General features: G+C 42.1%; 1 protein-coding gene across 1 annotated transcript; it reads right to left on the bottom strand.

The window, feature by feature from the left end:
* Nucleotides 1-1979: 1979 nt before the first annotated feature.
* Nucleotides 1980-13704, bottom strand: LOC101161039 (solute carrier family 2, facilitated glucose transporter member 1-like). Its single transcript, XM_004086374.5, has 10 exons — nucleotides 13509-13704; nucleotides 9652-9744; nucleotides 8249-8409; nucleotides 7935-8175; nucleotides 6434-6596; nucleotides 6164-6351; nucleotides 5701-5805; nucleotides 5513-5614; nucleotides 5230-5433; nucleotides 1980-5144 (listed from the first exon to the last, which is right to left on the bottom strand). The coding sequence occupies exons 1-10, from the start codon at nucleotides 13524-13526 to the stop codon at nucleotides 4938-4940; spliced, it is 1482 nt and encodes a 493-aa protein (XP_004086422.1). The 5' UTR covers nucleotides 13527-13704; the 3' UTR covers nucleotides 1980-4937.
* Between the last annotated feature and the right edge of the window lie 466 nt (nucleotides 13705-14170).

A 14170-nucleotide genomic window follows, 5' to 3' on the forward strand; every position in this document is an offset into this window, starting at 1 on the left:
TTTTATGATTTGCTGTTGTGTTTCAGTATTTGCTGTTGTGTTTCGTGATTTGCTGTTGTGTTTCAGTATTCGCTGTTGTGTTTTGTGATTTGCTGTTGTGTTTCATGATTTGATGTTGTGTTTCGTGATTTGCTGTTGTGTTTCGTGATTTGCTGTTGTGTTTCGTGATTTGCTGTTGTGTTTCGTGATTTGCTGTTGTGTTTCAGTATTCGCTGTTGTGTTTCGTGATTTGCTGTTGTGTTTCATGATTTGCTGTTGTGTTTCATGATTATCTGTTTTGTTTCCGTATTTGCTGCTGTGTTTCATGATTTGATGTTGTGTTTCGTGATTTGCTGTTGTGTTTCGTGATTTGCTGTTGTGTTTCGTGATTTGCTGTTGTGTTTCGTGATTTGCTGTTGTGTTTCAGTATTCGCTGTTGTGTTTCGTGATTTTCTGTTGTGTTTCAGTATTCGCTGTTGTGTTTCGTGATTTGCTGTTGTGTTTCATGATTTGCTGTTGTATTGTGATTTGCTGTTGTGTTTCATGATTTGCTGTTGTGTTTCGTGATTTGTTCATTTGTACTGGGATTTGCTGTTGCTGTATCTTAAATGTAAGCGTGTCTTGCACCTCTCGGCCACCGTAGACGAGGCTCCTCAGTCTACTTTGACCCCAAAATCTGAGCAAAAACCTGCAAAATCATCTCTGTAGAAAACAAGCGTTCAGCCTGCGTTAAACAACAATCATTATAAAGAATGGATGTGCACACCTTTTCACAACAATGATGCATAACAAAGATTGCCAGCGATGCCAGCACAAACTGCTATGCACCTTTGTCTCTTTCCCAGTGTAAAAAGTTTACAATTTCCGACTCTCACCCTTTATTCTATCAAATAAATTCACACTTTTTTGAGTTATAACTTATTTGGTGTTTTCAGTCAACTTGATTTGATATTTGTTTAAATATTTTCACCTGTGATGATAAGCCTCTGCTCCTGGAGCTCTGCTGTGAGGCCGAAAGAGACTTCAGCAAGTGCTTTAAATCTCTCAGCCAGGTAAATTGGCATGTGCCATCTCACCAGATTCCCTGGGGGCGGGGCAAAGAATGGACCAATTTAGACATTTATTTGCTTTAGTTCTTTTTTTTTTTTTTATCTTATTTGTGTAGTCTTTTTTTTCAACTGAAAGACTTCGTCTTTTTCAGTCTCTGTCATCTTTGTCAAATGTTTGAATTTGCCCCTATGTTTGAGGTAAATCTCAAAATGTCTCTATTACTGATTCCAGAAAATTGACAAACTTGAAACATTAGTAATTATATAAACTCTTAAAACAGGGCATCAAAGATTGGCTTAATAAGAAAAGAGATACTCATGAGTCTGACAGAGATTTAGACATTAAAAAGGGATTGTTGTGGCCTTTGGCAATGTTTGTGAGCTGAGGCCTGGATCCCTCATAGATGTTTTAAATCTGTTCATTTCTGGCATTTTTTGGATGCAACATTGCCTCCCTGCCTTCTCCTTCAAACCCAGACGCCCCTCATCCCAGATTTATGATAGGTTTTTTGTGTCATTTTAGCCTTTACAGTCCTGCAGGAGCAAATGCTAAATTGTCTGTTTGCTTAAAGAAGAACAAAGTTCCAAAATGTGAAAGCTGTCATATAAAGCTGTTGGATATTCTGGGTTGATATTCTGATCTCATTCAACATAAAATGATATTTGCATTTTATAGCACCTAAACAAAAGTCAAGGATATTCAGGGTTTCCAAATTATGATCTAAGATCAGCAGATTTCCTTTTCAAGCACCCCTGGAGCTCAAAAGAGAACAAAAAAACTGATGGGGGGTGATTGTATTACAGATGGAATGGTGTTTGGAGATTCACAACCCTCTGTGGGACATCTGTGGTGGGGGACTCCTGCAGCTTTGAGCACCTCCCCAACATCTAACAGCTGCTTTGCATAGGACATAAGTAATTATTTAAAAATAGTTTTGTCTGAAAACAGTCAGTTTGAAACTTTATTTAATGTCATAAATAAAATACAATTTTTATCATGTTAAAGTTTATTCATTGATTATGTTCAAAACCTGAAGGTTGTTGTCCTAAAGGTCAAGTAAAGCACATGGCTGTATTTTGACCCAAACCAGACAAACGACAACAATACAATGTGGAGGAAAAAAGGACAAAAATTAATGTCCTACAGGCCATCTCACACAGCAACTACGTACATGTGGCGTATTTTCCACAAATTAAATTTCAGTCTTTTTTCATAAATGTGTGATATATGTTTACATTTGTGGCTTTCCATGACCGTTCCACGTATGTCTAATGGACCTTTCACACATGTACCACCAATGTAGAACTTTTATATTGCGTATGCGGCACAAATATCACGTTAAAATGATGCAATCGACACACGAATCCCTAATGAACTGCATATTAACGGCACAACAATCAGACACGGTTCATGCTCGAGTCCTGATTGGCTTTTACGTTTACTTTAGTGTTCTTTGCGTGGTTTATTCGTACTTCTTCTGTTGTTTTAGCATGGTTTATATGTGATCTTCTTCCTCTTTAGGCTTTTCCCATCAGGGGTCGCCACAGCAAACAAGTCGCATGGTAAACTTGGCAATGTTTTACGCCGGATGCCCTTCCTGAAGCAACCTTCTCAAAACAACCGGGCTTGAGACCGGCACAGAAGTAGAGAAGGGAACAGGGAGCAGCCCGGATTCGAACCCTGGTTTCACAGACGAAAGGCGCCGCAAACCAGCACGAGCTAAACCGGCTCCCTAGCATGGTTTATATGTGATACATCTGTGAAAATTTTACTAAACCCTTGTTGTATCTTAGATGACCCCCCCCCCCCCCCCCTTACATTGACATGTTCTCCCTACCATGACAAAGGTGGATAAAGGGGGAAAAAGATTTCATGTAATCCATGGACACCAGTGAAGATCACAAATCATTGAAGAAAAAAGGTTCAGTGCACTGTCTAGTGGGTCTAGATGACCCCACTCCCAATGGTAAAGTGCCTAGGATAGCACAAGGGTTACGAACCATAACTTTTCTCACTTTTCCCACGTATATTCACGTATGACCAATTTTCATCCATGTAACATGCGCCACATGTACGTAGTGCCTGTGTGACACGGCCTTACAATAATTAAAACGGTACAAGGAGAAAACACTTTGTAAAATAATAAAAATAGAAGAAGAGGAAAAAGGTCTGCTCTATTTAAAAACACACACACAGCACACCGCCAGTTTTGTTTTCCAAGAGTCTGGGGAAATGCAGTTTTGTTCCATGTGTGCAACCGTTGCATAGACTGAAGTCACTGGCTTTATTACATCCCTGTAATCATTCCTATTGATGAAACATAAACATAAATATATTTTATGTCACAACCAGACAACAAAGGTTTGAGGCCTTTAACACACAACCTGCTGGTTTCAAACCAGAACTGACCACTGTAGCACAGCCCAACAGGCTGAGACAGAAGCCAAAAACAATCAGTTTGTTTGAATGCTGAAGCCTAGAAGAAATGTGTGTTCTCCTACTTAAAAAAAAAGAGTTGTAAAACTTCTTCTCATGTAGTAATTCAGTGAAAACAGTGTTTTTGTGTTTTTTAACATGTTCTCGTGGAATTTCTCTGACGATGGAGGACATTTGTAATATAATTAAAGGTTCAAATGGCATTTCTGAGTATTTCTCTGTTGTAATCGTTATCAATAATGCCGTTTGAAAAATTTTCTATGTGTGATGTAGAATATACAATGGGCAGGCCAAAGTCTCCCTTCTCCATTCTGATCATCCACTAACAGACAAACAGATCCATGTTCGTCTTCATTTTCCTCGTCTAAGCTACGGATATTGATCAGAGCAGAGCTATTGGAAAGCTATGATATTGAACGTCATTTTTGTTGCACTGCTAATGTTAGGTTGGGGTTGTGAGGGGCTGTAAGCTAGGGGGACAGCGTGTAAACAGAGAGTTTCGGTATGGCAAACAGGAAGAGGGGCAGGCTTGCTCCACACCAACCGTCCTGCTGCTCTGCAGAAACTATGTCGTAGATTTTGGCTATAAACAGCATCATCATGATTAAAGGAGCACTGGGAACACTTTGAAAATAAATCAAAAGATGATCAGAGTGGGACTTTACTCTGTGTTCTGCTACATGTTTGTTGCAACAATGTCAATCATTCATCAGCTGAGGATTCTTCATTTGTGTCCAGTTTCAGTGTAAGGGTTAACACTGAAATCCAGGAGAAAAGGGAGATTTTGCTTTTCAAACCCAAGAGCACAACTTCAAAACAGACCTCTGACTGTTAGAATCCCTCATCACAAAACAGAGCTACAGTTGGAAATGAACTCCATTCATCCATCCACTTTCCAAACCCACCAAATCCCTGTTGCTGGAGCCTATCCCAGCACAGTTGGATGAAGGCAGGGTACTCCCTCAGGTGGTTTCCACCAAATCCCTTTTTTTACATAAATGAGGTGTGCAGTGAACTTTCAAAGAAAATCCAGCCGTTTAGCCGTTTTTGTAAATGTCAGGGAAGTGTGCAGCAGCAGTCACATGCCTCACAGACCAGAGTTAGGAACGTTCAATGGCACCTTACATCATGTGTCTGTAGGCATCTGGGTTATTGAAAAATCTAGTTCAGAGGCTGTTTGAGGAACAGTAGAGTTGCTGAGAGGAGTTTCAAGTGTTGGTTTGCATCACTTTTAGAACATCTTCAGTTATTGATCACAGGATGAGATTTTACCAAACACCAGTGACTCTAAACCAGAAGGTGAGTCTTTCTAAATGTCTGTTTTGTAAAATGTTTTCCAGTTTGCAGCATGAAAACAAAGACTTAGTGAGGAAATGTTAAACGTTTCCTGCTTTAAAACTAGAAACACACATGAGCTACCTAACTATCATGACTCCTCTCTTCATCACATGAGCCTTTAGGCCCAGCAGCCTTCAGAGGTCGGGGTCGTCTCCCCTGAGGGTGTTGAACTCCTCAGGAGCAGAGTACTTGTCGGTGCCCTGACCAGCGGAGTGACGGAAGCCTGCTGCGATCTCATCAAAGGTGCGGCCCTTCGTTTCTGGCACCTTGAAGTAGGTGAAGACGAAGAAGCCAAGCAGCAGGACGGTAAAGATGATGAAGACGTAAGGACCACACAGTTGCTGTCACCACAAACACAGTTTGATTAGTGTATGTTCTGCGAAGCCACTGAAATGTGTCACAGTGTGCAACACACTCCATTCCTACCTCAACATACTGGAAACACAACCCGACTAAAAAGTTGGCAGACCAGTTTGAAAGTCCTGCAACAGCGATGGCGGCGGGTCGGGGGCCCTGGCTGAAGAGCTCAGCAACAATGAACCAGGGGATGGGCCCGGGCCCGATTTCAAAGAAGGCCACGAAGCTGAAGATGGCCACAATGCTGACATAGGACATCCATCTGAGCTGGTCCTGAGCAGCACAGCACGGACCACAAGACTCATTCGTTTGCACTACACACATCTGTAGGACCTGGACATCAAACACCTACCTGCAGTGCCATGGCAACAGTTAGGAAAACTGCTGAAACTGCCATCCCCATCAGACCAATGAGGTGCAGGGGTCTCCTGCCCGTGCGCTCCACCACAAACAGCTGCACAGACAACAGAAGACAGGAGTTTGTGACTGTCTGTCTGAGAGCTTCCTGGCTTCTTCTGCACTTTCTCCAGAACAACTCACAGAAACCACTGTGAACGCTGTGTTGACCACTCCAGCGCCAATGGTTGCATACACAGGCTGGGCCACTCCGGCTCGCTCAAAGATTCCTGTGGAGTAGTAGAACACCTGCACAGGACAAGACAAGTGAAGGGCTGTGATGCCACAAAGATTCAAAACTTCACCGAAGCTGAAATGCTACAGGTCAGCACACCACTAACCCACCACATCCCCAGCATTCCTGTCATTTATAATAAAATGACTCCCAGGTTTTTAGAAAACACCCTCATATCCTTCAAAGAAACACATCCAACTCCAGGCGAGCTGACATCTCCACGTCTGTGTTTGGCTGTCTCACATGAAACAGACTCATAACAAACGAATGGGTTTATTTGGTCGCCAGTCCCGTTCTGGTGCAAGCTTTGACGTAGCTGGGAGAAAACATGGAGAACGTCTCATTTGATCTTGATGGTGAGTTTGGACTTACAGCGTTGATTCCTGACAGCTGCTGAGAGAGCTGCAGCATGATGGCAACAATCATGGGCTGGCGATAGACGGGAGAGCGGAACAGTTCCGCGATGGTCACCTTCTTCTCCCTCATCATCTTCTGGCTTTCCTCCCTCATCTCCTGGATATCCTCACTCACCTCGTCAGTGCCTCGCAGCTTCATTAACACTGGAAATAATAGGAATAATAGGAACCCTCTATCTGTTCACTATCTGCCTGCTTCTCTGGCCGTGAACTCTCAGTGTCTCACCGCTGCAGGCTTTGCTCTCCTCGTTGCGGTTGATTAGAAGATATCTGGGGCTCTCAGGGCAGAAGGGCAGCAGGACACACTGCAGGATGGCTGGCACCAAGGTGAAACCCAGAAGAAGAGGCCACAGAGAGGCATTCCCCATGATGGATTCAAGCCCAAAAATCTGCATGGAAACATCACAAAAGTTGACACAGAAGCAGAAAAAAAAGATTTCAGTCTTTAATTTCAAGACTAATATGATGAGGGAAATCTTACTTTTGTCAGGTTTTCATGATAATTTCAATGGAAAGATCATTATCACAGTAAAAATGTAAAAAGGCAGCAGCTGGAGGTAAAAATCCAAACCTTTTCAGCAGAAATTATCTTTTCTGCTGTCATTGTTTCTTTATTCTTTTGTCCTTAGTTTGAAGTTTCCTTTGCTTCACTGAATAGTTGTTTCGTTTACAATGGTCTCAAGCTCTATTTGTTTCTTTTGCCTTTTTCTTTTTGAGTAATGACTCATCTGACTGAGTTTTTAACCCGCCTGCCATCAGCACTTTGCTTGGGTTGTGTGTGTGAAATAGAGTAAAATCCCCTCAAGCATCAATAGATGGGTTTCTATCCTGTTTGTTTGCACAGTCTCTGTGAGTTGATGACCCTCGACCCTCAAACAGTGTTCAGTCTCTGCCTGAACATGCTGTGGGTTTAGAGTTACTGTCTCTACTCCAAATGACCAGAATTACATCCTCAGACACGCTGCAATCAACTTCACATTGTCTCGTCCCGTCCTGATTCTGAGCTGCTGCCATTCCTGAATAAGTTTCTCCTCTTCCTCATTTTTTAGGCTGACTTGTTGGCGCTTTTCCGTTCTCTAAAGTCTTAGTTATTTTTGTGAGGTCAACATTTGAAACCTGCAAAGGAATTTCACTGCATGGCTTAAAAATGTTCTGGGTTCTGATGTGTTTGAAAGACTTGTGGTTGGTGTTTTGAGTCTTTTCCTCTCACATGATCGGATACACATCTCCATACATGGTCCATGAATCCATACATCAAAGATTCAACTGACTTTGTACAATACAGACCCATTCTACAAGCAAAATGGATATAATCTAGATATTTATTATTGGTTTAACGTTTGAAACAATAAATTGAGATGTATTTTAACAGAAAAACAATTTTTTTTACTTGTAATAAACAAAAGCCAAATGTATTTGACATTACTGCTGCAGTGCTAGATTGATTTTTCATCACATTTTTATTGTTGATCTATCAAGACCTGACAATAGACTAGGAGGTACATAGGCTGATCTCCTTTTACAATTTGACCAAGTATTCCAGATCCTGCTGCCATAAATACTTGCAAATACTCACATTGATCTTTCAGAATAATTTACTCATTTCCAGTCTTGTTCCTTCATAAAGACAGTAAGCAGCCAGCAGCAGCTTCTCCAGTTGATCACTGAATAAAAGGAACTGAAAGTTCATTTCTTTTGACTGACCGATTCAGCTTGATGGATCTTACCTGCGCCACGAGAATGCCGATCACAACCCCAAGCTGATGCAGAGTCCCCATGGCTCCTCGGAGCGAGGTCGGGGAGATTTCCTCTACATACATGGGCACAAAGCCAGTGGAGAGGCCAGAGTGGAGACCCACAATGAAACGTCCAACAATGAGCATCTCAAAGGAAGCAGCCAGTTTGGAAAAGCCCATAAATGCAGCAGCAATGAAGGGTAATGCACTGGCCATGAGCATGGAGTTCCTCCTTTAGAGATCACACATAAAAGGGTTCACTTTAGGTTCAAGGAAAACGCTTTCTACTTACAGTAAAGACCCACCTGCCGAAGCGGTTAACAAAAAGGCCAACAGAGAAAGAGCCGAGCATTCCTCCCACAGAGAAGATGGCCACGGAGACCGACCACAGAGCTGTTAGAGCACTCTGAGAGATGGGCTCAGAAAACCTGCTGCTCCACGTTTCATTGTAGAAGCTCTCTATGATCTGAAACATGTGAAAAGCTCAAGAGATAAAGCAGATCGGACATTCTTTCATGGAGGTTTGGGTCAGAGTGGTTTGAACCTCAAGCAGACCTACTTTATCAGACATTTTTGTGGTAAAAAAAACCATTCTATTCATTCAAAGTCATCTCTGCTGACCTCTTCAATCATTCAGCTGTGCCAAATTAGTTTTTTTTGATTTGTAATTTCAGCACCTGCGACTCAAGTTGAGCAGTCGTCTCTAAGCACTAGAATTGGGAGTTCCATTCCCAAACTACTCCAGTCATGTGTCAGTGCCCTTAGGCAAGACATGAAACCTTCATTTGTCTACAGTGGATTTAGTTCAGTGGCGTGGCTGCTCCCTGAATGGTGTGGGGTTGTGTGAACAGGTGGATGTGAGTAGAGTGAAGAGTTCAGACTCTAACATGTCTGCATGCAAACATTTCTTATAGAAACATCTCCAGAACCCATTTCATGGTGAAACTGAAACCATGTGACAAAGTAATGCTGCAAAGAGGAAACATGACTGTGTTATGCAAAAGTGCAGTCCTCATGTTCCTGTTGGAAAAAGGATCCAGACAGTATAAGCTCTATAGCAGGTCTTCTCTGTAAAGGGTGGGAAACACTCCTTTTCCAGAAAACATTGACCTTTCAGACCATTTATGGTCAGAGGATGGTTTTCATGGGTTTTTTCTTTGGTTAACCTTCAAACAATGAGCAGCTGTTCAATAGGCGACCTTCATCTGCAAAGCATCATGGATAATATCTGCACAGACCAGACAAGCTTGGGACTGTGCATTCTACAGCATTCAGATAGATAGATAGATAGATAGATAGATAGATAGATAGATAGATAGATAGATAGATAGATAGATAGATAGATAGATAGATAGATAGATAGATAGATAGATAGATAGATAGATAGATAGATAGATAGATCGATCGATCGATCGATCGATCGATCGATCGATCGATCGATCGATAGATAGATTTAAGGCAGATGTTGTATTTAGAATGGATTTGACACCACAGAATAAGGTTTTCCTGCAGTATGAAAGGTCCAAACTAGGAACAATGAACTTGCTGCTGGATGATGTGGGGGAGCCAGAATGAGATTCTTGGTCATCACCACAGAACCACTGTCAGTCAGGTATGGTGGTTAAAACCTCAGTAATAATTGGAGACCATGTTTCACCATGTTCATTCTAAAAGTTATCCTGCTTTCATCTGTTGCACTGACACTCACAGTCTGAGGAGCATTGATGACGCCTGTGTTGTAGCCAAACTGCAGAGAGCCAATCACAGCCGTTCCCACAGCTACCATCAGGTTCGGAGTCACCTGTTATAGCAGAGACAATGGCACAGTGAGCAACAGACATCAGGTTCACATAAAAGAAATGTCTTAGATTTGACTGTTCCCACTGGGGCTCTCTGAAATAATAATAATAATAATAAACTTTATTTGTATAGCACCTTTCCAGATAAAAATCACAAAGTGCTTCACAGTACAACACGATAAAACAACAGTAAAACACAGTAAAAACACATGTACATTTGCCTCACAACACCGGATGATCAACCAAATGTTATGTTGTTATATTTTTTTCAAAAAATTACAAAAAATGTGTAGAACCCTGCTGAAAATAGTCATCAACACAAGCAAGTATATCCTTCCTGCCAGATATGCATGCTACTCCTGTGTCTGACACTGCTCAGATCAGGAAAATGCTTCTCACATCCCTGCTCACAGTCCAAAATGACTCCAGTCTTTACTTAGTAATTTTGCTTTTTATTGCAGAGCCTCATAAAGAAATCCAATTGATGATGATTGTAATCAGCACACTGCTACAGCATACAGCATACTGCTACAAGCATGTATACGTCTGGTTCTCTAGTGTTTTTAGGGCGACACATTTACCACCTGTCCAGATAAAAAGTGGCCTTTTGGCTAACTGGTACATTTGCAGAAATGCTTTTTAATGTGCAAAATCCCTGACAAATAAACTAATTATTACATTCATTAAATGGAAAAACTCAAGAAACCACATGCAGTTTATGATTTTACTATGATTCATAAGTTCAAATTTTATTTATGAAGATTTTGAATGTTTAGGTTTACGCTTTGTTTAAACTAAACTCATTTCATTTACACATTATGCAAACCTCTTTTATTACAGAAGAATTACATGATTGTTTGCATTTTCACATAACCTGTGGTTTTCCATCCATCTGCCAAAACCACTAAATTCCTAGAGCTCTTGTTGGGTGAGGGTAGATGTCAACCTGCAAGTTACCAGTCCATCATACATCATCATTTTTTTTTACTTGTCCTGTCCAACAGCTGAGCAAACAGATGAGAGCTGAAGGCCTCCTGTGTTGGACATATTTTACTTTAACACCAGGGGTTATTAATCTTCTGACAAACCAGAGGTATGTCTGAATAAACCCCTTTTGGAATCGAGGCCAAACTTTATTCATTTTAATCATATTTGAAAATCTTTGTGTTGGACCGGACGGAAAAGGAAAGGAGGTAAGAAGAGAGAGGGATGTTAGAGAGGGGGGGTAGGAGGGTGATTAAGGGAGGGGGGGGGGGGGTAACACCATGGAGCAGCATAAAGCAACAGGTTTCTGGATGGTTATACTTATTACAGTGAGGTTCAGATGTAATACACGTCTATAAGGGCGGGGCCTGTCCACACACACACTCAAATGTTGTAAACATACCTGTTGGCTCCAAAAATGTCCACATGTCAACATGTACACAATACAAATAATGTTCACACATGCAAACTATTTATGTAGAGGTGAGCTAACACCTGTGCTCAAGTGAGTGTTCATGTTCTTCTAAATAGGATGATGGAATGTAAACAGAGGGAGGGAGAGTACCCAGCCATCCCCACACCAAGACCCCCGCCACAGCAGCTAGAACCCCCCAACACCCGTACGGTGCCAGATGGAGAACAACCGCCCCCCGGGCGATCACATCTGCCACCCAGGCAGGGGCCAGCAGGACCGCCACGGGGGCCCCCAAAGCCAGAGAGCAGGGGGGCATGGAGGACAGAGAGTGCAAGCTCCAGCCCAACCAGGAGAGCAGCCCCCCCGGCGCTGGGAGGGCCCAACGCGGGGCGCAGCCCCAGAAGAGCGCCCACAGCCCCAGATGAGCACCTCATCACCACCCGGGAGTTCTGGGCATCCCCCCACCCCAACCCCAGGTACGAGCCAGAACCCCCCAAGGAAGACCCACACCGCACTCCAGGCAGCCACCCACAGTTGGTCCAGGAAGGAGCAAGGCAGTGGCCAGCTATCCCCGCCCAGGAGGAGGACACCCAGGGGAAGAGGGGGTCCACAGGAAGTGTTGTAAACATGGCCCCACCAGGCTCCCCCACAGTTGGAAACTTGGTGAGCCCCAGCAGTCAGGGGCAAGGACCAGAACCCACACCACAGGGACCAGGACACCCCCAGGGTCAGATGTGATGTAATCCCCGGCTCTCCAATGTATAGTCTTGAATAGTTCCCGTAGCGAAAACTACTACACTTGAAGTTTATTTGATTAAGTATACTTGAGCATACATATATCAAGTATACTATAGATCATTTAGTGTAGGAAGTACACTAACTGAATACTTCTTTATACTAATTGGAACATTGCTTTCTGAGTGAGTGCTAATGCCTCTTGTCGGGTCTCTGTCAAAAAAGAGATTTTATCTTGAGGGATTTCCTGGTAAAATAAAGGTTAAAGAAATAATTTTAAGTGTACAAAATGTAGGTAGTGCATGAAAAGTAAACTTTAAGAATAGTGTCTCACTTTTAGTACAGTCTAAGTATACTTGTAGTACTAGTTTTTCTGAGGGGAAACTTCGTTGCTTTCTTTAGATTACAATATTTCCCTTAAATTATTCTGAGGCATTACTTTACTCATCCACCAACTTTCCATCGCCTTCACTTACAGACACACACTTACACACACCATATTGAGTTTTCCTGTTACTCTTTGTTCATATTTTCATGCTAATTAATATCAAAATCAAGGTCGTTGTCCATATTTTTTTTCTTTGCCATTAGGTCCCTTAAGAAGAGAATCTACTTCCTGAAGTGTTGAGATTTTTCATGAGAATTACTCTTAAACACATTTTTATGTAAAATTGATCTTTTTGTATGGTGATTCCCTTCGCAAGACTAATTCATAAACTTGAGGTTCTAATCAAATATTTATATATATTTAATAAAAGTCAAATTCCTAATGGAGCTTGTCCTATCGACCATACAACCAGCAAGCAGGAGGCCTTAAGTCCTGAGGTGGTTAAACCGGGTCAGTCCATGACAGCAGGTGGTCCAGAACCTGCTCCAACTCACCTCTTCACCTCATTTCCTCTGCATCACTCTTTAACTTGAATGATTTTTTTGGATTTTGTCAACAGTTTTTATGAACACATCCATAAAAAAACTTCTAAACTTCAAAGTTTGTGACTAAGAAGCTCAAAGACTTACAACACTTCATGATCATGTCCTCATGTCTGCTTACAGGAAGACAAGAATAAATAGGGGAAAAGGCGTCCTGTTTAATTAGCTGTTGGCATGTAGTCTTTAGCCTTAAGTACAAACAAACGTTTGTACACACGACTGTTGTGAACTTCTCTCAGAGGAATGTGTCTTCTTTTCATTTTTGTTTTTCTTCACTTTGCAGTTAGACTTTCATTTCTTTATAATTGCTCAAAAATTGTCCAGACTTTAAAGTTCTTAATGAGACATTAAATGCTTCTGCACTCGCTCTCAGTCCTTGCTAATTCATTTTTTTTCTGTTGATGTGACACTGGAAGATGCTTGAATCCTTCAGTCTGTGTCTGAACGACAAACAAATAATCAGTCCTCTGAAATCAATTAGGACTGGATGGGTGTTAAAAACCATGAGAGGCTCAGAGAACTGTTCATCCAGACCACCTATGAACCTTCAAACTGGTCTGGACGTGTTGTACTGTTTGTAAACAGCCGTCTGCTGCTGCATTGCTGGTGTTTCAGGATCTCCTGTAATTCATTTGTGGGGGTCTCACCTTCTCAACAGAAGCCCCCCTTTAAATGGTTCTGAATCAGTGAGTCAGCAGTTACCTTGCCGCTGCACTCCATGCTGTCTGGCAGAGTTGGGCCTTGGCTGCAGACTTTGAAGAAGCTTCTCGTGGTGGGTTCTCTGTCAGGTCAGCAGAAAGCGTCACTATCACAGACCGGTTACCATGGCCCCGTGTCCGCCACCACTGTGAAGGTAAACACACCTTTTGCAGTTTCTCTCTCCATTCATCTAATGAGCTAAGAAGCTTACTGACGTCAGCACTAAGTGGATCTCTGCAGGCTGCTGAGGCTCTGCAGGGGCATTGTGCTTCCTGCTGTGATTGGCCCAGACAAACACACGGCACCACTAACACAAGTGCTGTCAGAGCGCTCAGCGCTCAGACTTCAACTGAGATAATCCAGAATGGATCATGTGTGGATGATACCCAAAGAGCTATCAGAACACATAAGTGGCGTTTTAGGCCATGAAATGGCGCCAGTCCCACAGAGAATGAACGAATGTTTTCTGAAGATAATCAATCAGTAAGAAGCACTGGATTTTGAATCTATCTGATCAGAGTCGATTATAAATACAATGTAAAACTAAAAAATGAATTAACTCAGCAGGGGTGGGATGTTATATAAAATCGCTTCTTCCCACTCCTCTTTCAGCAATAAATAAATCAAGCTCTCTTGACTTTATGATAACTATATGTTTTTTTGAA

This window comes from Oryzias latipes, chromosome 7 (genome assembly GCF_053564925.1).
Source record: "Oryzias latipes strain Hd-rR chromosome 7, Olatipes_Hd-rR_3.1".
NCBI classification, from domain to species: Eukaryota; Metazoa; Chordata; class Actinopteri; order Beloniformes; family Adrianichthyidae; genus Oryzias; species Oryzias latipes.